The 19,088-nt window shown below is 37.3% G+C and overlaps 3 protein-coding genes across 11 annotated transcripts in view; 1 reads left to right on the top strand and 2 right to left on the bottom strand.

Moving 5' to 3' along the window:
- MSH3 (mutS homolog 3) overlaps nt 1-802 on the bottom strand; it is a 137,733-nt gene extending 136,931 nt beyond the window's left edge. For 3 of the 6 annotated variants that reach the window (XR_012505431.1, XM_045512310.2, XM_010949242.3), the window contains exon 1: nt 52-258. Coding sequence is in view for 4 of the 6 variants with exons in the window: in XM_045512310.2 (XP_045368266.2) it covers nt 52-258 (207 nt within the window). In the remaining 2 variants the exon portion in view is untranslated. Of the gene's footprint in view, nt 1-51; nt 259-600 lie in introns of those variants that run through there. The other 3 variants (XM_045512311.2, XM_074360301.1, XM_045512313.2) reach the window with 2 other exon arrangements.
- On the top strand, nt 237-18,156 carry DHFR (dihydrofolate reductase). Of its 4 annotated transcripts, none has more exons than XM_010949240.3 (6): nt 237-368; nt 945-994; nt 2,997-3,102; nt 8,094-8,220; nt 10,371-10,486; nt 18,013-18,156. In XM_010949240.3, exons 2-6 carry the CDS (start codon nt 970-972, stop codon nt 18,089-18,091), a joined length of 453 nt encoding a protein of 150 aa, XP_010947542.1. In that variant the 5' UTR covers nt 237-368; nt 945-969; the 3' UTR covers nt 18,092-18,156. The 4 variants fall into 4 exon arrangements, with proteins under 4 accessions (XP_010947542.1, XP_045368271.1, XP_010947541.1 ...); XM_010949239.3 differs by lacking the exon at nt 237-368 and adding an exon at nt 419-596; XM_045512315.2 differs by lacking the exons at nt 237-368; nt 10,371-10,486 and adding an exon at nt 417-596.
- LOC141577058 (uncharacterized) overlaps nt 3,167-19,088 on the bottom strand; it is a 56,506-nt gene continuing 40,584 nt past the window's right edge. The window contains exon 3 of the mRNA XM_074360315.1: nt 3,167-5,107. The gene's annotated coding sequence lies outside the window, so the exon portion shown is untranslated. The remainder of the gene's footprint in view (nt 5,108-19,088) is intronic.

Below are 19,088 nucleotides of genomic sequence, written 5' to 3'. Positions count from 1 at the left end.
TTGCCCGCCCCCTCTCCACAATGGCCCCGCGCCGTTCTAGACCGAACCCACCACCTGTGGAGACAACTGAGGCGGGAAAGTGGACGCTAGGGGCGCTGCGGAGTCAGAGTCAGGGTCCGCCTTCTCGGCTGCACCCGTAGGGGAAGACGTGGATTTCAGACTTCCCGTAGACCGGAAGAATTTGCTCAAAACCGGTTGCCTTGCAGAGGCTGGGCCGGCGGCTGAGGCATCGCCAGAGGCCGGTTTCCGGCGCGACATTGCAGGGCAGGGAGTGACGGCCCAGGGACCGGGCCGAGCAGAGACAAGGGCGCGAACTCTCACCCACAGCTCCCCAGCGTCTGCAGGCGCGAGCACGTAGCGACCCTGCGGTGCGCCGGGGCGTGGGGCGGGGCGAGGGCGGGGTGTCGCCTGTACCAATGGGGCTGGGAGGCGGGGGCCTAAGTTTCGCGCCAAGTTTGGCGGGGACTCGGTGTATCCCGAGAGGGCTGGGAAGTGCTGCCTGCCGCTGTCATGGTTCGTCCGCTGAACTGCATCGTTGCTGTGTCCCAGAACATGGGTATCGGCAAGAATGGGGACCTGCCCTGGCCTCCGCTCAGGTACCTGCTGGGCCGGGGGTGGGCCGAGTGTGCGGAATCCGAGCTGGAGCAGGCTGATCAGGGAACCTGGGCCCTGCCGCGCCCGAGGAGCGGACTCCCCGAGAAGATGGGGTCGGACTCGTGACCTGAGCTGGCTAGAGCTGGACTTGGGCTTCCGTCCGCATCAGGAGCCTGACGGCAAGTTACTGTTTTCCGTCCGGCTCCTCCCCAGCGAGGCCTTTCCCCACGGCGTCCTACCCCAGAGCAAAGTCCCAGTCCTGGACACGCCCCCCGCGCACCGTCTGTCGGGTGCGCGCGAGCTTAAGACCGCGGGATCACGTCCTGAGTAACTGTTTCTCTAACTTGCAGGAATGAATTCAAGTATTTCCAGAGAATGACCACAGCCTCTTCAGTAGAAGGTAATGTGGGATTTTTAACTGATTGAAGTTCGCGAAGGGCCTTGCCTGAGGAAGTTTACCAGCTCAAAGTTTATTTAAAAGAAAAAAATTTTCATGTTTTGACTTAACATAAATGTGTATGCAGTTCTCAAGATACATTAAACATTCTTTTTTTTTTTTGAAAAAATTTCCTTGAAACTTTATGTGGACGTGCATAAGTTGAGGTGTTGAGCAGAATTGGCAGCCAAGTAGAGGCTTCTGTGGAGATTAGCGCTTGCCAAGGAGAAGTCTTTGAAATAGCTGCTGGAAGAGATGATAATGCCTGAATGTTAATGGAGAGGATAAAAGTGCAAAAAACGGGTTACAAGACACTCGATTTGGAGATCAGTAAGTTAAAGGTGATGCAGGAAGGCATCAAGGATGAACTCTCAGATTTTCAGCTTGAGAATCTGGGTGACATGGAGAATCAAGGAGAGGGGAATGTGTGCAGCTGTAATGATGACAATTTTGAAGTGTTTTTGGGATATCCGGGATAATTTCCGGCTCAGGGAGTTAGGTGAATTGAGCCATTGGAGCGAAGAGGATAACCAAGGAAAAGAATTTGGGCATGAGGGAGAGGACCGTTTAAAACCTGAGACGTGTATGTCTGTTCATCGGAGGAGGAATAGCAGAGTAAACAGGGAAACTAAGTCAGAAAGGAGCAGATGCAGCATAACTTTAACATAACAGATGAAAGGTCCTTGGATTTAGCCCTTGTCAGTGGTGGAGACAAAATGGCAAGAGCTTAAAGCTAAAGAATTGACATAAACCACTCTCAAGAATTCTAAGTATGATATGGTAATATGAAGAGCATCCCATGCCTGGCCTGTTTGCTAGTTTTCAGTAAATATATTATTTCTTAGATGAATGGTTGAGAGGATACCGAGGATATCTTGACTTTTTTTTTTTAACGTCTCACTATGTCTTTCATCATACCTGAGTTGTTAGGTCAGGTCTGTGCCATTTTCCTCAGGATTCCTCACTTACTAGCTCTATTTTTAATAATTGATATATCCTTATTGTACACATAAAGCTCTGTCCTTGAAAATAATAGTGCAGTGCATATTGTACAAGGATACTGTGAATTATAGAGGTTTTTTTGTTTATTCTTGGAGGAAAAAATTTTTTTTCAACCTTTAGAGGTAATATTTGGTTATGAGTAGTGAAGCAAAACATGAAAAATGATTAGTCCTAATAGTTGTAGTTCATAAATGTTAGTGTTTTTGTCGAAATAAAATCAAAATAATGATGATTCTTTTCGAAGAGATACATGTACTCCTTTTGACAGTCTGTCAGAACATATCAAGAATCATAGAAATGTGTATGCTCCTTGATCCAGATATCTGACTCCTAAGTTTTTTTTCTCCCAAGTAATTAAACAAAAATGGAAGCTGCATGTATAAGGTTTATGGAAGCGTTCTACTTGAAAGAGAAGCATAGAGGCACATATGATAATGTTTTAAACTAATTGTGTGAAATATTAAGCAGCTATCTTTAAAGAAGTAAGACTATTAACTTAAATCTATAAAGTATACGAATGTGAGTAATCAAGTAGTTACTGCAGTACATATTAGATGCTGAACATTGTTGTAAGTCATCAATCCCCACAGTAACTCTAGAAGTAGAAACTACTGTTATCTCCATTTTATAGATAAGGAAAATAAGCCATAGGAGGTAAACATGATTTGCCTAGTAGATGACAGAATACATTCCATTTGAGCACTCTGACCCAGAATCTTTGCTCTTAACTTCTGCAGTATACATGATTACAGTTGATTAAAATTATATATTGGATATAAGTTGGCTAAAGCCAAAGGGAAAAGTAGTTACTAGACTTAGATAAAGGATGACAAACAGTAAATTTTGGTAAAGCTGTTTTAAATTTTAATTTTTTAAAGCAGATCCACTAGGTGTCACTATGACAATTATATCTGTGCATGTATAGATGAAGTATATACTTAAGCTTATCCATGTGATTTTATAGGTAAACAAAATTTGGTGATTATGGGTAGAAAGACCTGGTTCTCCATTCCAGAGAAGAATCGACCTTTAAAGGACAGAATTAATTTGGTTCTCAGTAGAGAACTCAAGTAAGTACTATAATATAAATTTACTACAAGAAAATCATGTCCAATTTCTTATGGTAGAGGTCAGTATATGACAAAATAAAATGGTAGGAATGTAACTATTGATGAAGCTTAATATCATAAAGGTGATTTATGCCACATGACAATAACTTGTTTTGTTACTTAAGTGATTGGTTTCATCACCTTGAAAGTTACATTAAATCTAACTATGGTAACAGATTTCCAAGTTTCCTTGAAGCATTATTCAGTAGATTTAAATATCAGCTATAAAATTTAATTTAACAATTTTTTCTAGTCTCACATAAAATCAAAATATACATATTTTAGAACTTGCCAAAATTAAGTGATTACTCCCTCTCTGGACCTAGCTCTGAATGCAATAAGATGTAAATTTTAGGATGAGCTAAAAACTGGTCATAATCTAATGCCCTGTTATTTCTAGTTTACCACAACACCAAGTAGTATTTTGTACTTCTCTTCTTTACCCACTGTCTGAAGGTTAAAGATTTCAAAGTTTTGAAATGGAAGCATTTCCTTAGGGATTCTAGGGAGTGTCTCCTGTTGGCCTGTACTAGAAATTTTCCCGTCCACCAATCTACTGTCTAACATTGGAAGAGAGAGTTCCTGAAGCCTGGAAATGCCCAGGGTGAGGAAGGGGAACAGTTTAGGTAGTTGCATTAAGACTGTTCATCAAGTCAACTCCAGTGCTTTGACCTTCACCAAAAGGTTTCCATGTCATTTACTCTTCATGTGATGCACACTGATTACTATTTTGTTTCTTTTTGTTGTTGTTTATATTGGTCCTAGCCCACTAAAATAATTTCCTCAGCTTCAAAGGGTTTGAGTTTTTTGAGTTTTTTTTCCCCAAAGGGGAAGTTTGGGATTGGCATGGTAATTATTCTTTCTTACCTAATAATATAATTACAAAAAGAATGGAGTATCCTATATTAGGATTCAACCAGAGCAGCAAAACCAGTAGAAGATAGATAGATAGATAGATAGAAGAAAAGAAAAATTTTATTGCAGGGAATCACACAATTCTGGGGGCCAGCTGGGCAAGTCCAAATATCTGTAGGGCAGGCCAGGAAGGGCAGGCTGGAACTCTCCAGCAGGGGCTGAATCTGCTGTCACTAGGTAAAATTCCTTTTTCAGAGAAGCCTCAGATCTGTTCTTATGGCCTTTCAACTCCTTGAATTGGGTCCACCCAGATTAAAGTCATCTAATTATCAGCTTTAATCACATCTACAAAATACTTTCACAGCAACACTTAAATTAGTATCCAAATAACTGAGTACTGTAGCCTCGCCAAATGAACCATATATCAAAGACTGTCAAACCATGGGAGGGAAAAAAACACTACACAGCTGTAGCCCAAGAGGATTCAGGCTTATATATATTTTTTCCCAGATCTGCCAAACCTAGAATGGTATAGGTTTAAAAGCTGGGAGAAAGTATACCAGAATATTTGCATTGATTGCCTTTGGGTGATGGGGAATATGTTGATGAGCATCTTGCCATCTGCCCCAGTTCTCATTCTCTTGGTTGCTAGGATATTCTGATTATCTCTTCACTTGATAGAATCCAAATTCACAAACTGTATTGCCATTCCCAGAGACTCTTTAATAACATATTCTTGAATACTACTTAAGTTTATTTATGGCTAGCTTGAGCTAAAACAAACATAAATCTCAGTTGGAGAGCTGTTCAGTTGAGCCAGCATATCTCCTCGAATGATGAGTCTCATTTTATGACCCTCCTGTGGTGTATGTAATTGGATTTGGTTGTTTCTTACGTATTTATATACCACATTTGTTGGTACATTTCCCTTTTTTTTTTCAATGGCAGAGAGAAAATTTTGAATCTTTGTTATCAAGCACAGCAAGGAAATAGGGATACCAGTTAGGAAAAAGAGACAGAATGTATTTTTGTCCTTCCTTCTGCTTCCCAACTTGCTGGTCAGTTCCACACATATCCTGAGCACCTGCTGTGTGCTGGGCACTGCTAGGTCCTGAAAAAAAGGGGAGAGATTTACAGACGAAAATAACTATTGCTCTCAGGTTTTTAGAAATACTCAGTTTTTCACCACCACCCCCCAGTGTAAGAGGAAACTGAATCCTCCAGGTAACCCCCAAATTTGCTGCCAGATACTGGTCATTTTGGGCAACTATTTTCTCAATAAAGTATAGGGAAAAATGCTTTTCCAAAGCTTTCTAGACAATCAATCAGGTTCTGACTGTAATAAAAGAAATATTACACAGCCACATTTGGAAAATAAGCATTTTCTCAAAATGTTAGACATATAGTCATTGTATGGCCCAGCAATTCCACTCCTTGATATATACACAAAAGAAATGAAGACATAATTACACAAAAAGTTCTATGCAAATGTTCACAGTAGCATTGTTCATAATAGCCAAAAAGTGGAAACATCCCAAATGTCCGTCAGCTGATGGATAAATGGATAAACAAAATGTGCTACATCCATGCAACTGAATAGTATTCCACAATAAAAGGAATGAAGTACTGATACATGCTACAACATGAATGAACTTTGAAAACAGTATACTGAATAAAAAAGCCACACACAGAAGGCTACATGATTCCATTTACATGAAATGAAATTTCCAGAGTAGTCAAATCTGTAGAGACAGAAAGTAGATTACTGGTTGCCTGGGAGTAGGGAGTGACTGATAATAGGTACAGGGTTTCTTTTAGGGGTGATGGAAATGTTCTAAAAGTAGATAGTGATGATTCTACAACTATAGGAATATAATTTTAAAAAGAAATCACTGAGTTATACAGCTTAAAAGGGTGCACTGTGTAATGTGTGACTTATATTTCAATAAAGAAGTTTTTTAAAGTCTTTGGAATCAAAAATCAAAGAAGTTTTACTGCAGTGCTGTCGCTTTGACAGCATCTTTAGAAAATCCAAAATTGCCTGCTTGATAGAAAATGCTGTAAACTGTCTTCAATCCATGAAAGTTATATAATTTTTTATGGCTTTGCTCTCATTCTCCACAGTGATTAAAACTTTGTCCTCTTCCTAAAGCTGCAGTTCTCTCTCCCACCACTTAACGTACTTGGTGTGGCAAAGACTTACCGACCTGGCTTCTAATACCTGCTCTTTTCTACTACCTATTACCTTTGCACTTTAGGCTTTGTTAACTTTAATCCTAGCTTAACCTCAACTTCCTTATCTACTGAATGGGATTAGTAATGACAGCTTCTTTTTTTCTTTTTAAAAATATGGGGGGGGGTAATTTGGTTTATTTAATTTATTTTTTTTTAGTGAAGGTGCCGGGGATTGAACCTTATGCATGCTAAGCACACACTCTACCACTGAGCTATACCGTCCCTGCCCACGACAACTTCTTAGGGTAATTCTGAGGGTTAATTAAAATCTTATATGTTAAGTTTCTAGCACACAGAAGGTACCCTAAAGATGTCAGGTCCTACTCCCTCACCCGTGCTGCTTTAGCAAAATTATCTTGTTTTATAGCTTAGAGAAAATACTAGTATTAACAAGACCACAATGAACAAGCTCATGATCTTGTTTTCACCTTAACATATGACTTTTTCTTCCCTCAATCTTGAGGCAAAAAAAAAAAAAAACCCTGCTTTTAAAATCAATCCCTTCCTCTGCACCATTTTATTCTAGACTCCATTTTTTTCTGTCCTCAGGACCTTGCTCTGTTGTCCTACCCATTACTATTTTAAACCTCATTACAGATTACTTTTCTTCTCTGCTCAGTTTTCTTGGAGCTTTCTTGGGTTAAATAACCTTAATGTAAGCCTCAAAAATATCTAGTGGTCTGTCACTTCTGTGTTGTGCTTATGTTTTTATCTCCTTTGAGACTCAGCTGAGGGATCAGACCCCAGACCCCTCCCTCTCACTGCACCCAGACGACGCACAATTCTGTGGCCATCTAGCATCCTCCCACACATCCCCACTGCTGACATACTTCTCTGCCTGCCATCACAATCTTTTTGGTGCAGGGAGTGCAATATTTTTTTCTCTCTCTACTTCTGGCATCTAGCATATCTCCTAGCAAAGTAGGGGTTCCAAAATTCAATGGAATAAATGGCCCCATAGTTGTTTTATAAAAATAGGGTCCTCCCACATAACACTGCTTTGTAACCTGCCTTTTTTTCCCCACTTGATATATTAGAAGATTAATTTCTATAAACATTTTTACTGACTATATAGTATTCAATTATGAGGATGAAATATATTTGAACCAATTTTTTTAACACTTTTTATTGAGTTATAGAGATTTTGCAATGTTGTGTTTTAATCAATTTTTAATAGTTGGAAAAAATTGGGGTTTTTTGTTTTTATACTTTAAAAAAATTTTTTTTTAATATTTTTTGTGGGGGGAGGTCATTAGGTCTATTTATTTATTTGTTATTATTATTTTATAAATATATACATATGTGCGTGTGTATGGGTATATATATATATATACACAGATGTGTTTTAATGGAGGTACTGGGGATTGAACCCAGAACCTCATGCATGCTAGGCATGTGCTCTACCATTTGAGCTACACCCTCCCCTCTTGGAAATCGATGTTTTTAAAGACTGAGTATTAAAGGTTTTAAATGGAACATATTTCTGAGCTCTGGTTAGGATGTGATTCTAGCCTAGGGTTCTTTTGTTTTTAAGTGTTTTCCCAACAGCCGTCAGGGAAATTGGGCTAGAATTCTGCCATCCTCTTTCCCATCAGGCACAGTAGAAAGGATAATGTTTCTGTAATACACTGGAGTAATCAAATGAGGCTGCTCACAGCCAGAAAGCCCTGGTCTGAGGGCTTGCCTTAACTTGGCCCTCGTCGGAGGGAACCAGAATCCAACACCTTTGTAGCCCACGGCAACCATTTGAAAATCTGTCGTCTACATAAAAAGTTGTAGCTCAGCCCCAAAGTCAGGCTGCTGGAGTTCCAGTATGAAGGGGTTTTATAGAAACTATGTGTAATTCTTTCTTTTAACCTCAGGGAACCACCACAAGGAGCTCATTTTCTTGCCAACAGTCTGGATGATGCCTTAAAACTTATTGAGCAACCAGAATTAACAAATAAAGTGGACATGGTTTGGATAGTGGGAGGCAGTTCTGTTTATAAGGTAAGTAAAATTATCTGTGAACATGAAGAAATAGTCTACCCACTTTCTTGCAGCTTCCCTACTATCTGAACTTCAAAAAATTAAGCCATGAGCAAAGGAAGTACATTCTTTCTCCTGTAAGTTAGACATACTGTCAATTTGAATTATTCGGTTTTTGATACTATCATACAAACTAAATGAAAATGTAAAAGTAAGTTTTTAGGTCGGTACCAGTCTCTTTTCAATTCAAAATAGTTGCTGTTTCCAGTTTTCAAAACATTCTAAATCCTTCCTGAGAACTGTGCTTGCACTGCATTGTTTTCTCCTCCCTGGATGTGTACACTGAGCTATCCCCTTTTCTTCAAGGATAAATATGTCTCTTACTGAGAAGGGGCTGTGGCTCTAGTTGATACACACTGACTAGACGTATATGAACTTGCTAAAAAGCAGAAGACTTTCCCTCAATGATTTTCATATAAAGTGAGAGTATGGGGAATGTGTTACATGATTTCATATCATAAAGGAAGACACTATGTTAAATAGAAAATATTCCTTTTTCTTGATAGCAAATGACTTCCAGCTTTAAAAATTTTTGAGGGTAATAAATAGAATTTTATAATACTAATGAAAGATTAACATTTATGGAGAGGAAAAATAATCAGCCTCTACCCTTTGGTGGTTTATGGTAACAAAAACACTGAAATTATTTTAGAAAGAAGAGGTATACCAGGATTCTAGGTGGATTATAAAAACTATTTTTTAGGTTCCTGTTTCTACAACTTCTTATTTTCTCCATTTGTAACAGGGGGAAAATGGACATTTTCCTTTGATCTTTTCAGCCAAGTATGAATTTCTAAGAAAACAGTGACTATCACATTTTGAATGATTCAGTACCATAGTCACTTCAAAATGTATTCTTTAACCAGTATAAATACTTAAATACATTTATATAATTTGATATATCTATACATATATAAATAATAAAGAAACAGAATCTCTACATGATAATTTTGTATTATCCACCTACCTCACACACAATGACTTGTAGGACATTCAGGTCTACCAGCCTGTTTTTGTAAATAAAATTTCTTGGAACACAGCCACATCCATTGGTTTAGTGTTGCCTGTGGCTACTTTTGCCTGCAAAGCTGAGAAATCTTACGGCCCACAAAGCCTAAAATATTTACTGGCTGACGCTTTACAGAAGAAGTGGGCCACATATCATTAACTTTCATGCAAACCTTCAAATGATGCTGTGGTTAGTCCTATTAAATTTTTCTAAGTTTTCATGGAGTAAGAATTGGTAGAATATTGATTTGGCTGGCAAGAGAATATATGACTTAATGCGAGCCATAGTATTGAAAAAAGTAAAATTTGTTCTATGCCCTTACATGGAATTTTAAGGATTACAAACATTTGAAATGATATGTATATGTTTTTGGTTTTGGTTTTGTTTTTCCTGTAAGTTGTTTCAAAATCAAGAGTTCCTGCTTTCTTAGAGTTGCAGTTAGGACTCCTGACTTTTTATTAGAATTTTAAGGTATTTGTTCCAGGACAGTTTTTTTCTGTAGAAACTGTCAACAGGACTGTAGGCAGTAGTAGAAAAGCAATTAACAATATAAGGCCAAATGCAATCATTAGCAACAACGGACAGAATAAATCACCTATTAGCATTATAACTATCTGCTGAGAAATTAAAGCATTATTAAATTTTATGTAAATGTACTAAGTATGCCCTTGGGATTTTCAATAGTCCAGGTCTGATGAAATTATACTATCTTATCCATATATACATATGTACATTTTTCTATGGAGTGTAACTAGATAATTTGGGGTTTTTAATTCTTAAACAACAACCATAAGAACAAAGACAAAATTGAATGCTTAAATGAAAAAAGAGTTCATGTAAGCAAACTAGAGCCCAGAATATATTTGAACTCACCCTTGTAATTATTGATAATGATTAGTACCATTCTCAACTAAGTCATACGTTTCAGGGCCCCAAACTAAACAATAGGATAACTAATTAAATAGCATGCTTTGGGGGTAACAAGTTATGTAGCATGTCCTTACAAACTTGACTATGTAATAAGAACAAAAAAAAATTAGAGTTTCTATCTCTTTTGACACAGATAAATAAGGAAATTGATGCCTTTTGTTCTATTTCAAAGGAAGCTATGGACAAGCCAGGCCATCTTAGATTATTTGTGACAAGGATCATGCAGGAGTTTGAGAGTGACATGTTTTTTCCAGAAATTGATTTGGAAAAATATAAACTTCTTTCAGAGTAAGTAGAATGTTATTAATTTGTCTGAAGCAACTTTGGATTTCCTGCTTAATAATTACAGGAAAGAAAATGTCTCTTCAGATTGAATTTGAGGTAGTAATGTGTTATATAGACAAATACTGTAGGAATTTTTGGATATCTGCTTTAACAGACTTGAGAATGTTCAGGATTTAATGATGTTAATGAAATCTAGAGTAGTCATTAGTTCATTCTATGAAATCTGTGGCTATTAAGCATCAGACATTGCCTTAGGCACTGGGGATACAATGTTTACCAAGACAGGTGCTGTCACTCCTCTCCAGGACATTACATTCTGTATAGTAGTGGAGGAGGGTGGCAAATAGCAGATAAACATCAAGAGTTGCTGTTGGTGAATTGAAATATTGTAATACGGTAGATACTGTATAGTCTGAGAAGTCCTCTCTGAAGAGTGATTCCACATGGAAATCTAAATGGTGAGAAGCCAGCCATGCAAAGAGCTGAGAAGAGCATTCCAGAAACCAGAAATAGCTAGTGCAGAGACCTGCGAGCAGGAACAAGCCTGGCATGCTCCCTGAGCCTGAAAGCCGCTGCGGGCATTGTGAGCAAGGGGGAGGCCAAAAGGGATGGGACCAAGTGTGGGTTTAGAGGGTTCTGAATAGAGAATGACACAGTTCTGTTTATGGGGAATGGACTGGAGGGGACAGGAGTAAAGCAGGGGGGCCAGTTACAGTAGTTCTGGTGAAAGATGAGGGGATTTGGTCTGCAGTGGGGGAGGTGGAAGAAAAGGTTACACTTGCTTTACTATGCAGTTGTGATTTTAGCACGAAACTGATTTTGAAACCATTTTAGTTTAAAATGTTTAGTTTTCAGCTGTTGGCTATGAAGAGTAAAAGATTAATTATATCAGTACTTCTAGATTGGCTCTTAACAGATTCTTTCAGATATTCTTAGTTGAATTCAGTCATTATTCTTTGAATGCAAGTTTGATTTTAGAAATACCTCCTAAAAGAACAATCAGAGCCAAATCAGAATAAATGGATGGCCCAACCTTAGAATAATAGTATATTACTTTATAGAGTAATAGGTAATGGCCTTGGATCAAATGAAGTGTGTGACTGATTTTCTTGGCTTTTAAGTAGCTCTAAAAAAAAAACCCTGAAAATTCTAAGAACTCTAAAAAAGCTGAAGTATAGGCTTTAGCTTATAGTCTCCAAAAGTAACTGCTTAGAAAAATCACACTTACTGTTTTCACATATATTTATATAAAAATCAACTGTGTTTCTTTGTCCCACCTTATTTTCTCTTGTACTGCTTATATTGCTGATTCTCACATTAAATGAATATTGATCTCTGCTCTCTCTCATTTCTTACCTTTCCCTTTGCTTACTAACAAAAAGAATGGATTACTATGTGAATCAGCTACATATTAACGTTTCCAAACCCTATTGCTCTCAATCAGACCTCTTTCCAAAGCTGTGACCCTTCAGGATCCTTGATAAAACAAATACAATTCTGGCTCTGACTCTTAGAAAAGGAAGAGTTAAAACATGTTTACTGAGGAATGATTCACACACACAACATTCACTCATTTAAAGTATGTAATTCAGTAGTTTTAGTATATTCAGAATTGTGCAACCATCACCACAATCTGAAGGTCAGAACATTTTCACTACCCCCCCCAAAACCCTGTACACATTAGCAGTTGCTCTCCATCCCCCTCCTAGCTCTAAGAACCACTAATCTATTTTTGGTCTCTACAGATACGCCTATTGTGGATATTTTATATTAACAGAATCATATGAGGTCTTTCTTGGAATTGGCTTCTTTCACTTAGCATACCGTTCTCAAGGTCATCCATGTTGTAATAGGTACCAGTATTTTATGCCAAAAAGTATTTCATTGTAATGGATTTACGTTTTATTGATCCATTCACCAATTAGTAGACATTTAGTTTATCTCCACTCTGGCTAATATAATGCTGTTGTGAACATTCATGTACAAGTTTTTGTGGGGGTGTATATTTTCATACCTCTTGGGTATAATCTGGAAGAAGAATTACTGGGTGAGTCTGTGTTTAACATGTTGAGGAACTGCTGAACTTTTGATAATGTGACTGTGCCTTTTTACAGTCCCACCAGAAATGTGTGAGGATTCCAGTTTCTCCATATCCTTGCCAACACTTGTTATTGTCTGCCTTTTTTGGTTATAGCCATCCTAGCTGGTATGAGGCGGTATCTCAATTGGGGTTTTGATTTGTATTTCCCTAATGACTAATGATGTTGAGCATCTTTTCAGGTGCTTATTGGACATTTGTATATCTTCTTTGGAAAAATATCTATTCAAATTCTTTGCCCATTTAAAAAATGGCAAAAAAAACTTTCTCTTATTGAGTTTTAAGAATAGTTTTGAATATCTTGAGTGTGGGTCCTTTATCAGATATATGAGTTGAAAATATTGTCTCCCATTATCTGAATTCTTTTCACTTTTCTAATTAATCTTTTGTTTTTCATAATCATTTGCATCACAAAGGTTTTTAATTTTGATGTCCAATTTTTCTAATTTTTTTCTTTTGTCACTTGTCCTATTGGTATCATACTTAAGAAACCATTACCTAATCCAAACTTAGAGATTTATTCCTGTGTTTTCTTTCAAGAGTCATATAGTTTTAACTCTTAATTTAAGTCTGTGATCATTTGAGTTAATTTACATATTGTGTAAGGAAGAGGTCCAGGTTCGTTCTTTCGTAAGCAGCTATCCAGTTGTCCTCGCACTGTTTATTGAAAAGACTATTATTTTCCCCCATTGAATTGTTTTGGCACGGTTGTCAAAAATCAGTTGACCATAAATGTGAGGGTTTATTTCTGGACTCTGTTCTATTCGATCTACATGTGTATCTTTATGCCATTACCACACTGTCTTGATTACTGCAGCTGTGTAGTTACCTTTGCGATCGGGAAGTACAGGTCCTCCAGCTTTGTTGTTGTGACCCTTTCGTGTTCCTTGCATTTCCATGTGAATTTTATGATCAGCTTGTCAATTTCTGCCAAAAAGTGAGCTCGGGTTTTGATAGAGATTGTACTGTATCTGTGGATCACTTTGGAGAGTATTGCCATCACAGTAATATTAAGTCTGCCAAACCATGAACATTTGATGTCTTTCACCTTATTTAGGTCTTCCTTAATTTCTTTGCTAAATTTATTCTTGAGTATTTTGTTCTTTTTGATGCTATTATAAATGGAATTGTTTTCTTAATTTTATTTTCAGACTGTTTATTGCTAATGTATAGAAATATAGTTGATTTTTGTTCATTGATCTTTTATCCTCCACCCTCAGTGAACTCATGTATTCTAATTGTTAATGGATTCCTTCCGGTTTTCTATACAGAATATATCATTTGCAAATAGAGATAGTTTTGCTTCTTCCTTTCTAATCTGGATGTTTTTAATTTCTTTTTCTTGCCTAGATGCCCTGGCTAGAACCTCCAGTACAACGTTGAATAGAAATGGCAAGAGCAGGCATCCTTGTCTTGTTCCTGATCTTAGAGGGAAAGCATCCTTTAAATCTGATGTTAGCTGTGGGTTTCTCATACATGTCCTTTATCACGTTGAGGAAGATCTCTTCTATTTCTAATTCATTGAGTGTTTTTATCATGAAAGGGTATTGGATTTTGTCAAATATTTTGAGTCTATTGAGATGATTATGCAGTTTTTGTCTTTAAAAAGACAAAATATACTAATTAATACTTAATACACTGTTAATATGGTAATTACATTGATTAATTTTTCTATTAAACCAACCTTGCATTTTTGGGATAAATCCCACTTGGTAGTAGCATATAATAGGTTTTTATAGGTTGCTGAATTCGGTCTGTTAATATTTTGTTGAAGATTTTTCCATTTATATTCATAAGGATATTGGTCTGTAGTTTCTTTGTGTAATGTCTTCATCTAGTTTTGGTGTCAGGATAATGACAGAATTGAGTTGGGAAGTGCCCTCTCCTCTTCTCCATTTTGGAAGAATTTGTGAAGGATTAGTATTAATTCTTAAGTGTCTTAAAAATTTTTAATTTGAGTATATTGAGATAGGAAATTGCTCCAAAATGGACAAGGCTATGGAAGAAAACAAAAAATCCTTTCTTCCACTGCAGCATTTGATGGTCATCTTATTTTCAAGCCTGTACTAACATAATAACAGCCTTTTTAACATAGGCGGGAGGGAATCCCTTAAGGGATAAAGGGAGATCTGTAGTAAATCCATCTGTCATGAAATAGAAGAAAAGGAAACCTGAAGCATAGAGAATATACTTTGTCCCTGGCCGTGTGTAACACTGCTCAGTTCTGGAGCTTTCTTTCCAACTCAGTGGACAGTGGGCAACTTAGACTTGCTCTCTCCTGTCCAGAAATGAATTCTGATCACTCTTTACTCCCCTTTGTTCTTTCCCCACAGCTACCCTTGTAGTCTAGACCGCCATTAGCCCACCCATAGGCCTCTTGTAGTTATACATAGTTTTCAGTCCAAACACAGTATCTTTTATTAACACCACACTTCCTGGTAATAAAAGCACTAGTATAATGAAATAAAGATGAAAGAGGACTACTGTGAAGCAAGAAGAGAATAAATTAAAATGTAGCTGAAGTCACAAGCGGTAGAAGTCTAAACGCAGAATATTAACAAAGATGGTTTTACTTTGTATCTCCCTTTTTTCCCAGTGGGTCACTGTCTAAGCAGTTTTTTGTTTTTTGTTTTTTTGACAGCACCATGCCAGCCTGTCCTCTAAGGCTCTGCCCTCATTTATCTTGCCTGAAAGAAATCTTTCTATCTCAAACTATTTCACACTAGGCTGCAACCAAACCAGCAGGGCAAAATATTTTGTACCAGTAGTTTTCCCAATTAATGAGCCCCAAATAGGCTTCCTCTAGTTAACAAATCTTCCACATGACCATTTAGCCAAAGAGGATTCAAGACCAGAAGAGGCCTCTGAAGCAGTAAGTAGTTGGCTCCAGAGCGGGGACAGATGCCCATGACCAGTGGACAGCTTGAAGTAGGTTTTAGGTGGGCTGACATTTCCCCTTCTGTTCCCATTATTTCCTGACTGTCCAACAGGATCCTGGCATATTTGTCCACATCATTTGTACACCCCTCCCCACCTCCTGAGCTTGTGCTTCCTGTAGAGTCATCATTTTGTTTCAGTTTGATTTGGTCAATATAGATACCTGTTTCATGAACTCTGTTTACCTCTCTTTTAGACCTTCCATCAGATCATCTCTGCGTTACTCTCATGATCCTTTCTCTTACGTTTATTCGTATTAATTTGCTTCCTTAATGCTAAGATTCTAGAGGGGAGTCTGGGTGGTTCATAGCAAATAGGTGGTATTTCCAAATCCTGTTAGACTTAGAGCTCAAAGGAGGCTTTTAGACAGTTTGTTATTCAGAGAAGTTTGGAATTATGATTAGGAGATAGTGATAGTCATTATTAAAACAGACTGAATGTGTGGCTGTGGAAAGTAAAATTAATCTTAAACAGAATGAGATTGTAGTTTCACAGAGAAGATGAACATTAATACCATGGCTACTGACTGTATCCAGCCAATAACATAGTTATTTCTAAGTCATTATTATTCATGGTTTTAGAAATAACCTTGACTGATACTTGCTTTTATCTTATTAACTGACAGTCTTGAGACGCTTGAGAATTTTACACACAAAAAAAAGTAAATGTTGCTTTTGGTGATTCATCTAAAGAAACTAAAATTGTGATTTAAAGGTGGCCTAGTAAAATCATTTCTTTAAAAAAAAGAAAAAACTATACAGCTACTAAAACAGTGGAACAGAAACAGCTTAGGAAATGGTTAATAAATAGGAACATAGTTTCTTCCTCTGAAATATAAATTATTCACATTTTCCTTTTCCATACACATTATTATGCTGTTGTTTCATGTCTCCAGTTATTTTTTTATCAAAATGGCATAATCTCTAATTACTCAACAAAAGGTTATTATTCAGCATTGTGTTAGATATAAGAGATTTAAAATTTTTCCTGTATTTCTGCCTACAGTGATGTCAGAAAGTGGGGTGAAACAAATACTAATGGGTAACATTTGTAGGGCACTTAATGTATTATCACGCACAATGCTAAATTCTTTATAAGGATGAAGATTTTATTGATAGTGAAGTGTTGCACAGCAGAGCCAGAGTCAAACACAAGCCTGATTAAAGCAAGTGTTCCTGAGTCCACCCCAACCTTGAGCATATTGGGTCCAGCCAGCACAATACTGTAGAAGTGCACCAAGATCAGGGTTGTAGATGGGAGTGGTCAAACAGCCTTCAGCGGGAAGACCTGGGTTTTGGTTTTTTGATGGTGGAGGGGTTCAGTGAAAAATAACTTTTATTATAGTTAAAAACACAACATGAGATCTAGTCTCAACAAATGTTTAAGTATACAATACAGTTTTGTTAACTGTCGGCAAGGTGTTACACAGAAGACCTCCAGAACTTACCTTGTATAACTGAAACTTTGTATACCCTTTGAACAGCTACTCTATTTCCCCCTTCCCCCACCCTCTGTCAACTACCCTTCTACTCTCTGTTTCTACAAGTTTGACCATGGTAGACATCTGGTATAAGCAGAACCATGCAGTATGTGTTCTTTTGTGACTGACTTACTCCACTTAGCTAAGGTCCCCCAAGTTCATCAGTGTTGTTGCACATGGCAGGATTTACTTCTTTTTTAAAGCTGAATGATATTCCATGGTATGTATATACCACATTTTCTGTATCCATTCATCTGTCACTAGACATTTAGATTGTTTCTGTATCTTGGCTCTTGTGAATATGGAAGTGCAGGTATCTCTTCAAGAGCCTGACTTCAGTTATCAAAAAACCTAGAGATGGGTTTTGGTGAGGATGTGGAGAAATTGGCACTCTTGTACACTCATAGTAGGAGTGTAAAATGATGCAGTCACTAGGGAAAAAAGGAGGATGATTCCTCAAAATACCAAAAATAGAGCTGCTCTATGATCCAGCGACCCTACTTCTAGGTATGTACCACAAGAGGGCCTGGGTTTTGACTTAGAAGCTGGAGGGAATACAGACCTACGTGAACATTAGGGAGTAGAAAAGATCAGATAAGCAGTGATGCTAGTAAAGGATCTGCAGTAAGCCACACACAGGGGAATTAGATTAGTGTGATGTCATTGATTAAACAAATCAAGAATTACCATGCACCACACATAACTTCAGTTCCACTCTAACAGCTAAAAGTTGTATTTTATTTTTCCTTGACCCACACAAGAAATTTGATACCAAGTGTAAGACTTGGAAAAAGTTCTTAAGAAATTTCATATTAGCTGGGTGATAGAGTGAAAAGATAAAAGAAACTGCTAACAGTGGTTAGTTTAGGGGAGAAAAATTAGGAGTCAAAAGGAGAGGAGGAAGGCTTACACTTTTTCATTTTCTAACTTTCTGTATAGTTTGAGATTTTTTATACTATTTGCATGTGTAGTGTATTTGCACAATATCTAAGTATACATCTTTTTCTTTTACAGATATCCAGGTGTTCCTTCTGATGTCCAGGAGGAGAAAGGCATTAAGTACAAATTTGAAGTATATGAAAAGAACAATTAAAAGTGTTTTTTGATCTATTTCAAGTTCCCCCTTCCCCCCAAAATACATTTTTTTTCTTGTAAACACTTGTTGACTTTAGATCTGTGGATAATTATTTCTAAGCAGTATGCTTTTATTCCCCATTAGTCTTAACTAGACTGTGTCAGATACCATTTGTGAAACATTTCTTGCTTGAACTGTCTGCATGCTCCTCAAGGGCCAGGAATGGGTCACTGGCACCTGCCTAGGGTAGAGTATCTATCAAGACAGACCAAAGTGGGAGAGTCGCCTGGTAGCATGAGATGAAACCAGGGCCTGTAGAGATAGGGGCTAGACATGAGTCCAAAGGTCAGAAATGGATTATAAACAGAACTCGGCTATTAAAATTAGATCAGAAGAGGGACTGTGAATTACTCCATGTATATCAACTTCTGAAAAAGGTTCTGTTCATTTAGATAGAGAATCAGTAAGTAGAGAACTCCAGGATATTCCATAGGAATAGTAAAGGGGCAGGTACAAGACTAGCTTTTTGATGGTTAAAAGAGACGATCTAAGAGCTTTAAAAACTGTTTCTGATCTTCAGTGAGATTCCAGGTGTTAAAATGATAGAACAGGAATTGGGTGCTCTTTACAAAAAACAAACAAACAAACAAAAAACCAGAGTCATCTAATATCAAGCATAATGGCTAAAATTGAAAATTCAAAGAGGTAATGAATTGAGAGTGAATATTGCTAGAAACCAAAATTAGTGAGTTTGAAACTAAACTTCACAGAATTAAAAGGGATTTTGATTATTGGATTATTTGCATAATTAAATATCAAAAAATAGCATTTTCTGCCTTATAAATTGGTACAACCTTTTTAGAGTATAAGGTAGTAATATCAATTAAAATTCGGAATATTCTAGGTTTGGACCCAGAATTCCCACTTCTAGAAATTAATCCTGATCAAAGAGATGACCCAAGAGTATTTGTTGCAATATTTTTTTTTTAAACTTGGGAACAGCCCAAATGTTGAT

Source organism: Camelus bactrianus, chromosome 3 (genome assembly GCF_048773025.1).
Source record: "Camelus bactrianus isolate YW-2024 breed Bactrian camel chromosome 3, ASM4877302v1, whole genome shotgun sequence".
Classification (NCBI taxonomy): Eukaryota; Metazoa; Chordata; class Mammalia; order Artiodactyla; family Camelidae; genus Camelus; species Camelus bactrianus.
This window is presented reverse-complemented; position numbering and strand designations above follow the sequence as displayed.